We start from the raw sequence: 13,226 nt of genomic DNA, 5'->3' as shown, positions 1-13,226 counted from the left end.
AAAATAAAAGCAGTCATTAAAAGTCTCCCAACTCCCCCCCCCCAAAAAAAAAAAGTTGAGGGCCAGGGAATTTTAGTGCAGAATTCTCCCAGACTTTCAAAGAAGAGCTAATAATGATACTTCTCAAATTATTCTACAAAAATAGAAATAGAAGGAACACTGCCAGGTTCATTTTATGTGGCCACACAAAGACTCAACAAAGAAAGAGAATTACACACCAATTCCCCTCGTGAACATTGATGCAGAAATACTCAATAATACTTGTGGACTAAATCCAAGAGCACATCAAGAAGAATAGCTGCCATGATCAAGTAGGCCTCATCCCGGAGATGCAGGAATGGTTCAACATACAAAAATCTGTCAATGTAGTCTACCATATAAACAAACTGAAACAAAGAAACCCCACCTGACCATCTCACTAGATTATAAAACAGTCTTTGACAAAATCTAACACCCTTTCATGATAAAAGTCTTGGAGAGATCAGGGATACAAGAGACATATCTAAATGTAATAAAGGCAATATACATCAAGACAATAGTCAACATCAAATTAAATGGAGAGAAAAGCAAAGTGATTCTACTGAAGTCAGGAACAGGACAAGGTTGTCCACTCTCTCTTGGTCTATCAGTTATAGTTCTTGAAGTTCTAGCTGGAGCAATAGGACAACCAAAGGAGATCAAGGGGATACACACTGGAAAGGAAGGAGCTAAAATATCGCTATTTGCAGATGGTATGAGGGTACACATAAGTGACCATGAAAATTCTACCAGGGAACTCCTACAGCTGATAATGATAAACACTTTCAGTGAAGTGGCTGGACACAAGATTAGCTAAACAAACAAACAAACAAAACCCCCCAAAACCCCCCAAACCCAAAAAAACCAGTAGCCCTCTTATATAGGATAAACTGGCCAAGAAAGAAATCAGGGTAATAACACCTTTCACAATAGCCACTGATAGTATACATAATAAATATTGTGGTGTAACTCCTCTTGCTCCACATCCTCGCCAGCATGAGCTGTCACTTGTGTTTTTGATCTTAGCCATTCTGACAGGTTTAAGATGGAAACTCAGAGTCATTTTGATTTGCATTTTCCTGATGGCTAAGGATTTTGAACATTTCTTTTAAGTGCTTCTCGGCCATTTGGACTCCTCTGTTGATCTGTACTCCATTTTAAATTGGATTATTGGGTTTGTTGACGTCTAATTTCTTGAGTTCTTTATATGTTTTGGATATTAGCCCTCTGTTGGATGTGGGGTTGGTAAAAACATTTTCCCATTCTGTAGGCTGTAGTTTCCTCCTATTGACGGTGTCCTTTGCCTTACAGAAGCTTTTCAGCCTCATAAGGTCCTGTTTATTGTTAGTTTTAGTGTCTGTGCTTTTCGTGTTCTGTGCCACTGCAGTCAAGGCTATCCCCTTCTTTCTCTTCTATTGGGTCCAGCATGTCTGGTTTTATGTTGAGGTCTTTGGTCCACTTAGACTTGGGTCTTGTGAAGGGTGAGAGATATGGATCCATTTGCATACTTTCCACAGGACAACATGCTGGTGGCAGTGCAAACTTGGACAGCCACTTTGGAAATCAGTATGGTGGTTTCTCAGAAAATGGGGAATTGGCATATTTCAGGACCCAGCTACCCCACTCCTGGGCCGATACCCAAAGGACGCTCCATTCCTACCACAGGAACATTTGCTCAACTACGTTCAGCTTTATTCATAAATAGCCAGAAACGGGAAACAACCTGGATGTGACTGTACTGAAGAATGAATAAAGAAAAATTTACACAACGGAGTATTATTCATCTGCTAAAAAACAATATCATGGGGGTTGGGGATTTAGCTCAGCGTTAGAGCGCTTGCCTAGCGAGCGCAAGGCCCTGGGTTTGGTCCCCAGCTCCGAAAAAAAAGAAAAAAAAAACAAACAATATCATGAAATTTGCAGGCAAATGGCCACCCATTTAGGAAAAGAATCTTCCTGAGTCAGGTAATGCAGACCCAGAGAGACAAACATGGTATCTACTCACTTATAAGTGGACATTCGCTGTTAAGTAAAGGATAATAATGTTGCAAGTCACAGACACAGAGAGGCTAAGTAACAGGGAGGGCTCAAGTGGAGATGCATGATCTCCTTGGAAAGGGGAAATAGAATAGGCATTATGGGTGGACTGAGGCAGGTTTTGGGTTGAAACAGAAGGGATCGAGTTGGGAGAGGATGGAGGAGAGAGTACTGGGAGAAACAACTGGAATTGGGGGGCATCTCAGGAACGAGTTAGAAACCTAGCACAATTGAAATTCTAAGGAATCTATGAGGGTGACCCTAGCTAAGACTCTAAAGTAAAGAGAAATACAGAGTTTCAACCGGCTACCTCCTGTAACCAGGCGAGACTTCCAGTGGAGAGATTGGGCTATCAACCCGGCCACAAAACCTTAGACCTATAATTCGTCCTGCCTGCAAGATGTGCTAGGGTAAATGTGCCACAGAAATTGTGGGATCGGCTAACCGATGTCTAGTCCAGCTTGAGACCCAAGTCAAAAAGGGAAACCATGCCCTTATACTGCTTGGTGGGCTAGGATCCAGAGACTGAATAGTCCAGAGATCTGTGATAGATCTATGACTGGCCAAAAAAAAAAAGTCAGTGGAATGATTCCTGATGACATTCCTCTCTGTCCACAGACAGGAGCCTAGCATTATCACCACCAGAGAGGCTTCACTCAGCAACTGATGGAAACAAATACAGAGACCCACAGGCAATCATTAGGTGGAACTTAGGAAATCCTGTGGAAGATGGTGAGGAAGGATTGGAGGAACCAGAGGGGGTCAAGGACACCACAAGAAAATCCACAGAAACAACTAAGAACGCACGCCTGGCGCTGTTAACTGGATAATACCCCTTGTGCTGGCTAGGTCATGGGACTTGGAGGGGAATCCAATATATTAATTCCATTAAGCTGACATAGCCAACTGTCTCTTATGTTCTTACCCTTATTCCCACAGATGAGTGTGTCTCTCAGTCATAATCAGACCTAAAACAATCTTCTTGTTTTTGCAGCAGAAAGCAATTAGTACAGGGACCCACAACTGGTCAACATGCAGAGAATAAGAAACTGTAGACAGCTCAGCTGTAAATGTGACATCTGTACCACATTGTTCCCTACAAGGCTGAGGGTTAATCTGGGAAGAGGAGTAGAAAGATTATAAGAACGAGAAGTAGTAGGTCTCTGCAGTGAAATATCTGCACAGATTTGGCTGGATATAACAGTGTTATTGCACACGTGAACTTTCAGATGCCGTGACGACATGCACAAGAGCTGCGTAAGAGTAACCAGTCAAGATCCTGGCATAGATGGTGGAGGGAGCCCATGACACTCCACCCTTACCTAGGAACCTCTTGGCAACTGATGGTTTCTGGAAAAGATAAATGTAGTGAGAATTCTAGAATTTTGGTTCCTTTAAAAAAAACCACAGAAATGTTATTTTAAAAAGGTTTTATTTTAATGCCAGGCATGAGGATTTGGGGTTGCTTTGCAGCCGCTGACTATGATTTGCCTCATGTTCTAGTAGAGGTGTGATTTTGCCAGCTGCAGAATTTCTGTGATCGTGTGACATTTGGAATTCCTGGAGTTTTGTAATCAACTTTCTACCAATTCTGGAGACAATTCTGAGGGACAAGTCAGGGCAGGTTGCTTGGTCTAATCTTCCTGTAAACCTGACTAATGATATTTACTAAGACAATAACCCTCATGTTTGGAATGTTGCCAATGCCCCTAATTTAGGATTCCTTATATAAATAAACTTAGATCCTGAATATACGGCAATGGACTCCCTGACGTAGGTGAGCGCTTGACATGTAAAATTATGTGCACTTCCAAACTCTTTTCCTGTTGACTAAAGTTATCAAAAACACCTTTTTAGAGGCTAATCTTTTGTTAGTTTGTGGGTGTTTTGTTTTGTTTTTACAAGACAGGGTTTCTCTGTGTAGTTCTAACTGTCTCAGAAGATCAGGTTCGCCCCAGATCTCTCTTCTTCTTACTCCTAACTGCTGGAATTAAAGGTACGTGCCACCACTGCCCAACTGAGGCTGAGTTATTAATCTGGGCCAGAAAATATAAGATTGATGTGAGCAGGAAGTGGAGAGTGTAAAAGACATCTTTCCCCCTCTGTGTTTTGATTATTTTCATCCTTGAAATAACTAGCTGTTCTAGTTTGCTTTCCATTTCTGTGATAAGCACTGTAACCGAAGGCAACCTGGAGAAGGAAGGATTTATATAACTTTATAACTCTGAGGTTATAATCCATCACTGAGAGAAGTCAGGGCAGGAAGTCAAGGCAGGGGCCGGGAGAGAACAGAAGCAGCAGAAACTATGGAGGGATGCTGCATACGCATTTGCCTTCACGGCTTGCTCAGGATATTTTTTTCTTACAGAACCCAGGATTACCCTGGGTAGCCCTGCCCACAGTGAGCTTTGCCCTCCCACATCAACCATCAATCAAGAATGCCCCACAGACTAGCCAATGAGATGGGCATTTTCTCAGCTGAGATTCCTCCTTCTCAAATGACCCTAGCTTGCATCAAAGCGACAAAAGACTAACCAGACCATCAGTAAAGCTATTTGAGATCAGTCTGATTTGGGGATCTAGCCTTGAACAGTGGTGCATTATTATTATTTGGTGGCTGCTGCCCTTCCTTAATTACAAGTAATTCTAAAGGAATTATGAAGGAAAATGACACTGGATAGAAATTCAGAGCCACAGAAAGGAAGCACATGAACAATTCAGCTATATTGATAGTTGGCCTTTGATTTTTCTTTTCTTGGATTAATTAAAAGGCAAACTATGGGCTAGGGGGAGGCATGAAGCTCAGTGACAGAGTTACTTGCCTGGCATGCACAAGGCTCTGAGTTGAGTTTCCAGTCATATACACACAGACACACAGCCAACAGTAAACCCAGAAAGTCTAGAGTAACTCAAGACCAGTTGATTACCCCAGACCTAAATGTTCTTGAACTTCCCTTCCCGTCCCTGAGATATCTGGAACTCTTACCTATGAAGCAAGAGCCGGTCAAAATGTAACTGCCTGGGCTCCACTTCAATTTCTGGGCGGATTCCTTGGCAGCATATCTTAAAGATGGCTGGCTCTGGGTTCTCCTTGATGCAGCAGACAATGCTGTCTTCAAAGACACCGACTGCAGTAGGGTAGGCCCATACATTTAGGATCTGGTGAGAGAGTCAAAGGAAGTCATTTGCACTGGGAATGTCAGGTCTCGACTATCTTCTTCACCCTGATGGAATTTCCCCCCTTCGATTGTACCTGCTTTTCATTGGGTTTCAGAGTCATGTTGACGGGCTCTAGAAAGTAGGTGCTCGCTTTTACGTCGTGCTGGAAACAGAAGTATGCCTCTACCACCATTGGGGAATCATTCAGGATTGTCAGTGTCTCCATGTTGTCAGGGTACAAGGATGACTTATACCTGGAGATGAACGGGAGTGGGGATGCGATTATGAGGACCGAGTGAGAGTTCAGGGGGTAACAGGATCCTATGAGGTGCCGTGTGATTTGAAAGGACAATGTGACTGTGCTGAGGGAGTGGCATGTTGACTGAGACCATGGCATCTGTGGCTGTTCACTTGTACTGAGAATACTATACTGTAATGGGACGCCACAAGCCTTGATCTTCTTAGCTGTAAAATGGGGTGACAGTATCTCTTATAGTGGATTGGAATTAAGTGACATCATACACTTGAAGCCATAGAACAAGTGGAAATAGCAGACGTCCAATCAATGGTAGTTATTTTTAGTTTTTAGAAAGAACTCCAGGAAAAGTGATCATCTATCCTTGAGAGACTATCATTTGAGTCACCTGATACTTGCCATCTGTCTTAGATCTCATTCACTTCCACAACACCTTCATAGGCCGTTACTGCTCTGACTTGAATTTATCTGGCCTTGTCATATGACAAATTTGGTTATGTTCCCTAACGTCCTTGGGAGAGGTCTGTAGAGGTAGGCCTCAGTGCTATTGGGAGACATTCTGTTAAAGGCAACCAACAGAAAAGAAACCGCTGAAGGAATTAAGAGATATTTATCATCAGAGATCACAGACCAGGCCAGGAAAGCCGAGCCAGTCTGAGAAGAGCTTTGAGTAGCTTGTGTGATGGAGGATAGAAGGATAGAGAATGACGGATTGAAATCAGAGTCAGGCAGCAGGGTCAGGCAACCCTGTGAGTAACTGGGAAAGGGGAGGTGACCTCATCATCTTACCCATCAGTGTCCCAATTTGGCATGATGCCAAAGAGTTCTGTTTGTTACCCTCCCAAACCTGTGAGGCAGACACCCTTGTCTCCCCGTTATTTTTGTTGACAAGGTTCAGTGTTTAAAGTGAGTAAGTGAATGGCGTTTGCTCTGGGTCTTTGGACCGTAGTAATCATTGCTGTTGATCCCAGTGCTAACTTGGGCAGAATTCCCAGAGCTCTCCCAGAAGGATTCCTGCCCCCATTTCCCCATGAGCTCCATATTGCTGAACCCAGTAGATGCCTGTACTTCTGTCTTCCTGTGGCATTTGATAGAGTTGATTGTTCACTCTTTTCATGGGACTCTATGGCCCTCTTTCTTGTGTCTACTGGGGACTCCTCTTGTGTATGGAGAAGCTCTTGGTAGAACTATCTCTTGTCTCAGCCTCTCTCCTTGTTCACATTGTACCGATGTTTCTTATCTTGATAACAGAGTCCCCGTGAGAGCCCAAACCATATATTGTGTTCTCCGATGTATGTGATTTCTAGAGATAATCTTCTAAACAACTTGGATTTGACACATTCCAAAGTGAAGCCTTGATTCCACCTTTCCAAAGCCTGGTTTTCTTCTAGGCTTTCCCACTAGGGAAAGTGGAACCCAAGTTGTCTGTAGGTCAGAACAGAGACTTGGTACACATGAATCCAATTCTCCTGGTTTGGAATTTGGGGCAGTGTCAACAAAAGCCATGATTATATAAAAACTCTACTTACAGAATTTGTGAACCCAACCCAGAAATCATCAATTGACTTTGAAATAATGGAATACTTACTTGTCTCTTGACTTGCCACAGAGCAGTGGGCCAAAGTAAAACTTATCCATGCTCACTACATACTTCTTAACGACGACTTCCTTTAACTTCATGTCCTTCTTCCTCTGAGGGTACACAATTCTGAACACGGGGAAGAGGTTAAAAACAATGATACACAAGCAGAGGTTCAGCAGCCTAGGAACCCAGCACTCCCCTCTCAGTGAAAACTCCTGGTGTCTGAAGACAGCTAAGATGAGGATCTCCATGGAAACTTTATCTCTTGCTTTCTAAGAGAAGATGGAATGGCTTGAACTTGAGAAAAAAGGCTTCTAGCACTGAGCTGGCTAGTCTGCCTCAGAACACCCAGATAGGAAAAATCCACAAGAGTCTCAGGAAAAACTATTAACTAGTTTCAGTGGATAATAGGAAATAGGGCTCCTTGGTGAGAATTACGCAAAGGACAAGCCACAGAAAGTACCCCCCTCCGGTGGGGAGTCGCCTTGCTAGTTTGCTCCCCTGGGTGTGCTTATGTGAGACCTAAACTGCACAGGGAGGTGCAGTGGCTAACAGAATGGCTACGCATGGAGGTTCACACCACACATCCTGAGTAAAAGTAAAAGTGCTTTGAATCTGTTTAACAGTTAAATAAGCAGACTCACTTGCTAGAATACATTCCCCCGCCCCCGGGGTCTTTTAACTTTCTTTATTCTGCTTCAGTCTGGGAACACCCTTTGGTGTCATGCCAACTACGTTGTTCTTATTTCAAGGGCTGATGCACTGCAGCCTGATACGAGAGGGTGTGGCAGTTTCCAGTACAATGTTACTGTGGTTGTTGTTTTATTGTTTTAGTTTGTGTGTGTGTGTGTGTGTGTGTGTGTGTGTGTGTGTGTGTGCGCTCACACTTGGAGGAAGCACCTTTACCCACTGAGCATTCTCTTTGGTCCCCACTTGTTCAAAGTGCTTTGTGATGTGCGTGGGGGTGACTTGAAAATAAAGCACACTTACTTTGGGTCTTTGCAGATGTATGGGTAGGTGCACACCCCACGGCAGTAGAGCTGGTATTGACGGCGGGTCCCAAGGAGCTCAAAATTAAATGTTTGGTCATAGTTTCCAACGTCGAAAGAGGAGAAGTGCATTCTCAAGGTTACCTCTCCATTTGGAGGCACAATCCACCGGAAGTGATTCAGCCTGAAACGACCGCACAGACTTTTAACGGAACCGTGGGACAGGCCCTGTGCAGCTGGGGTTAGCTATGGCAGGCTGTTAGGTCCCTGTACTTGGTAGCTCTGCACTTCTCTGGTGATGTGACAGCTGTGCTCCCAACTCGGGGCTTCCTCCTCCCTCTCCCTTGTTCCTGCAAGGCCTACCTGATGAACTTCTCCTGGGAGTGTTCTCCATCGAAGTTGTTTTGGTCTATGTCAGACATCGGAGCAAGGTTCCCTGATGCCCCGCCAGAGAGGCCTTTCCTGCCGGAATACGTGCGACGTTTATCCTTCTGAGTTTCGCGAGCTTGTTCTGTTTTGTCTTTCGATTTCTGCTTGCTTCCCTTAGCAGGTGGGGAGGGCTGTTCCTCCTGAGCCTTAATTCAAAATGAGCACAAAGGCTTAAGTACTTCTGGCACACAATAAAGACAGGGGTGCTTATAGAATGTCCTCGGTGCTTGGTGAGTCTGGTTGGTGGGAAAGGGTAGGGCCAGCAGTTTTATGAGTTAGTGACAAGATCAGTGTCTCTCTGGGTACTCTGTTCCCTGAGGAAGAGGTAGAGACCCTACAGTGATCACTGACAGGGAGCATATGGGATGAGTTTCAGCTCCTGGCAGGGTCCCATTATAGCCAGCTGGGCATTCAACTTCCTTGGCACTGCTGGGCCAGGCTCTCTGGCCACTTGCCACATGATGGCTAATATTTTGGTGTAGTCCAGTCCCATCCCAGTTCCCTTTTCATTCTCTTTGTTCTAAGGACTTAAAGGATCTCTTACTATTTTGGAAAGGAGTACAAATAAGCACTTTAATCTAATTGTCCATATTTAATAAGTAATTCTCACTTTTTAGAGTGCATTTTTCATGCTTCTTGATCTATTTTATTTTAAATTTTTTTTGATCATTTACACACACAAATCCCTTTTCATGACAGGGTTTCTTTGTGTGTAGCCCTGGCTGGCCTGGAGCTTTCTCCATAGATCAGGCTGGCCTTAAACTCACGGAGAGCCACATTTTAACCTTTTAGTATGAGGAAACTTTAACGTTGAAGACATATTGCAATCTTAACTTTCGGTAACCCTTAGTCAAGCTCCAGATGGCAACTGCATTCTTTCATGTGTTGCTGTGGTTGAGATCAACTTAAGGATGGGTTTTATTCTGGCCCCCACTTTTGAGTCTCCTTAGGTGGAAGAGTCATGGAGGAAGGTAGCTGGCCATGCTGAGCTCACCCTCAGGAAGCGGAGAGATGAATGCTCTAGTCCAGCTGGCTCTCTCTTTTTTATTAAGCCTAGGGTTTACGAGGCAATAGAACAGTGCCGTCCACATTTGGGGTTGGTCTTCCCATCTCAACTAACCCTAATGTAGACAGTTCCTCACAGACATGTCCAGATGCTTGTCTCGCCAGTGATTCTAGATCTTGTCAGTCTGAGAACTCTACTTCTAAGTACTTCAGCTCATGTTTCCTCAGAGCAAGGACTTTCTCCTGCACTGACTACGATGGAGTCAGTCATAGTCACGAATGAGAGCAATGCTTCTGTAACGTCACATGATTCAGGCTAATACTTCCCTAGATGTCTCAGGCACGTGTCTTTACAGTTATGTGTCCTGTGGTGGTTTGAATGGAAATGGCCCCCACAGCCTCAGATATTTCAGTGCTTGCTCTCCGGTTGGTGGAACTGCTTTGGGAAAAATTAGGAGGTTTAGCCTTGCTAGAGAAAATGTGTCACTGGGGGTGGGGTTTGAGGTTCAAAAACCTATGCCAGGTCTGTCTTCTCTCACTGCTTCTGTCTTGCAGAAGATGTAAGCTTTCAGTTACTGCTCCAGCACCATGACTGCCTGCCTGCTGCCATGCACTCAGCCATGATGGTCATGGACTGACACTCTGAGACTGTAAGCCAGCCCAGTTAAATATAAGTTGCCTTGGTTATGGTACCTCTTCATAGGAATTGAAAGTAATTAAGAGAGTTCCCAAGTGATTATGTATTACAGATTATCATATTACATTTGCTACCACTTGTCTATAGTATATTTGAATCAAGTTTCTCCCATGTATGTCCAATCAAGATGCTTTAATCTGCCACAGTTTGAATACGTTTGGCTATTATTCTTCTGGTTTAAGAATAAAGCTTTCCCTGTCAACTGCATAAGAGCTGGAGTTCCTTGTCTCTGACAAGTTAAAGACTGCTTGTCTTTTGTTTTGGTTTGTTTTTTGGACAGGGCCAGTTTTCAGAAGAAGGGGTTGGTGCACAACAGCCACTTCTGATGTCAGTGCTAGCTTTCCCCATCTTTTCTTTGCAGAATCACCGTTGGGCACTCTGCTCTGGCGAGGCGCACCAATGCTGCTCACCGCAGATGCTAATTTTTTAGGTACCTGTATATTAGACATGGGATAGAGCCTCACTGGAAGGTAGTCAGGGCCTACAGCTGGTTTTATCTCCTCCTGGGAAGGATGTTCAAAGGGATTAGAATGTTGGGCCACCATCCTCCCTTGGGATATAGGCCATGGTTATAATTTTAATATGCATACGATCTGCATATTATTGCTCAGATCAATTTCTTTTTGTGATTTTGTCTATGAATTTTATGTATGATTTCTTCTACATTTACATGATTTTGATTTTGTTAATTAAAAACTATTAGTTCAACTGAAATTTATCTTTACTTATTGTCAGGCAAGGAGATTAAAAAGTGAATTCATGCAAAATACCAATCTTTCCATGGCAATTTTTAAAAATAACCAAAATTCTCCCTGGTGGTGTGTGTTCCCTTGATCCATAATCTTTGTATCATCATATTGTTTTAGATGACCCTAAACGCATCTTCAACTTTTTTGAAAAGGGAGGGAGTCTCAAAATTAGCACATTACGGTAATGATGTGAAACACAGTACTGTGTTTCATTACGGCCTTTTCAATTTGCTTTTGTTGATTTCCCCCTGGGCAGAGGGGAATTTTCTCTCTCACCCTCCCCGCCTGACAACCCTGGGACACTTCAAGCCCCTCCCCTAGAACCTCTTTTCCTCCTTCTTCTGTCATGAGTCCCCTCCTCCTCCCTTCAACATGGTTTTCCCTTTAGTGGTCCTCTCTCTGGTTTCCTAGCTTATGTGTACACTCTCACTTACTGATGCACACATGTCATATCCATGCACGCACACACACACACACACACACAGAGAGAGAGAGAGAGAGAGAGAGAGAGAGAGAGAGAGAGAGAGAGAGAGAAAGAGAGAAAGAGAGAGAGAGGGGATTTGGATTTATTCAGCTACAAAAAAAGAGTGAAATTATGTCATTTTTCAGGAAAAGGAATGGAATTGGAAACCATTATGTGGAAAAAGCCAGAACCAAAAACAAAACAACAACAACAACAACAACAAAAAAACCAAAACAAAAAAACAAAAAATCAAAAACCAAAAAACCAAAAAACAAAGAAACAAGAAAACAGAAAACCAACCAAACAAAAAACCCCTCATGTTCTATAACCTATGCTGTATGTATGTATTACCAACACACACATATCCAATATACAGTGTAAGAGTGGAAGGGGAACTATTTGGCAAGAGGAGGGAGATTAGTGGGAGATGGCAGGAGGGACCATGGGGACTGTGGTTAGAGCACACAATGCAACTAGGCCGACCCCATCACCTGGCATGACAAATGCACACTAATAATTAACAAAACAGTTTTGCTAATTGTTTGCACATGAGCTTCAGAGCTATGAGGTGTATTTCCTAAACTGTCCCGTGGGGATTAGGAAGGGAAATGAGGAGCAGCACTCGGTTTCAGTTCCCTCCTGGGTAGACAAGGGGAAGACTCACTGAGAGGTTCCTGGAGCTCCTCAGGCAGGAAGTCCAGAGGAACAAAACTCATGCCTGACTCAGAGCATGTCCCTGTCAGCTGAATGGACCCTGTCCTGTGAACCCTGCCGAGGTCAAGACCAGCGGAGGGTCCGTTACCTTGGTGACGATGGTGTTGAGGAAGAGATCTGAGTCTCCTTCCATGTCTTTTTTCTCATCCGACAGGGGGAGGTCATCATTTGGTGGAATCACAAACACAAAATGCTTCAGGATCTCAGTGGCGACCAAAGACTGCCGCTTCGCTGGGTAAGAGATGATGGAGAACAAGACTGGAGGAGGGATGGGTGGTCCTGAGGATCCCAGGCCTAGGATGTTCAGGATCTAAATGAAAAGCGTTGCATTAATTTTCTGTGCAGACTGTGCGCTGACTCTACATCGGTCAGAATGAACATGGGTGGCCCATGTAACCTTCCCTGCCCTCAGTGTTATCCAGAGACCCAAAGGGAAGGGTGGCTCTGCTGGGCCTTTGACAGGACCCTGGAGGCTCTTTGCTGTGGCATGTGGATGCTCTGTATTTCTCATAGGCAGTGTCACCCTTTCTTGTGACCATTTGTCTGCCTTTGCAAACAGGGCTATAAACTCCACTCAGCTAGGAACCGGGTTGATACAGAAGAGGGTCTTAAGGCCCCACAAGACTTTAAACAGACCAGCTCCTAAGTTTCAGATGTCTGTAGCATAGATCTGCTTCGTCCATTCTCACGTTTCATGTTTATTTTTTCTTTAACTTTTCTTTCTATCCAAGGGCAAGCAAATGTTGGGATTGGGGCAGGTTATCGATAGCAAAGAGAAAAACCGAGAAAACGAAGCTCAGGTTCTGGGGCTTTCTCTCCTTGTGCTCTGGCACTCTGGTATAAACTCATCACTGTAACACAGGAGTCATCTTCAAAGCAAGGGCTTGGAGACTGGGCAGCAGGTCCCTTCCCAGCATTCAGGAGTTCAGTGTCTAGACTGTCAGCCACACCAGTAATGGTCGCAGCCTACTCTGCGGACTAAGTGACCTGGTAGGCCTAGCAAGCCAAGACCCTCACGTAACCTGTGTATCCCATCCCGTGGACCACGGAGCCTCCTGACATGGGACTGGAGCTGCTTCCTAGGATTTAGAATGTCCACAGAGAAAGCTATAATTATTAGATTAGTAA

At 44.1% G+C, this 13,226-nt stretch overlaps 1 protein-coding gene across 9 annotated transcripts in view; it reads right to left on the bottom strand.

Annotated features, from left to right (window-relative positions):
* Positions 1-13,226, bottom strand: part of Hydin (Hydin, axonemal central pair apparatus protein) — a 346,279-nt gene that overhangs the window by 66,094 nt on the left and 266,959 nt on the right. For all 9 annotated transcript variants that reach the window (XM_039098232.2, XM_039098235.2, XM_039098234.2 and 6 more), the window contains 6 exons: positions 12,187-12,408; positions 8,405-8,616; positions 8,043-8,225; positions 7,059-7,178; positions 5,309-5,468; positions 5,042-5,214 (listed from right to left, as the gene is read on the bottom strand). In XM_039098232.2, coding sequence (XP_038954160.1) covers positions 5,042-5,214; positions 5,309-5,468; positions 7,059-7,178; positions 8,043-8,225; positions 8,405-8,616; positions 12,187-12,408 — 1,070 coding nt within the window. The remainder of the gene's footprint in view (positions 1-5,041; positions 5,215-5,308; positions 5,469-7,058; positions 7,179-8,042; positions 8,226-8,404; positions 8,617-12,186; positions 12,409-13,226) is intronic.

The sequence above is a fragment of the Rattus norvegicus genome, chromosome 19 (assembly GCF_036323735.1).
Source record: "Rattus norvegicus strain BN/NHsdMcwi chromosome 19, GRCr8, whole genome shotgun sequence".
Classification (NCBI taxonomy): domain Eukaryota; kingdom Metazoa; phylum Chordata; class Mammalia; order Rodentia; family Muridae; genus Rattus; species Rattus norvegicus.
This window is presented reverse-complemented; position numbering and strand designations above follow the sequence as displayed.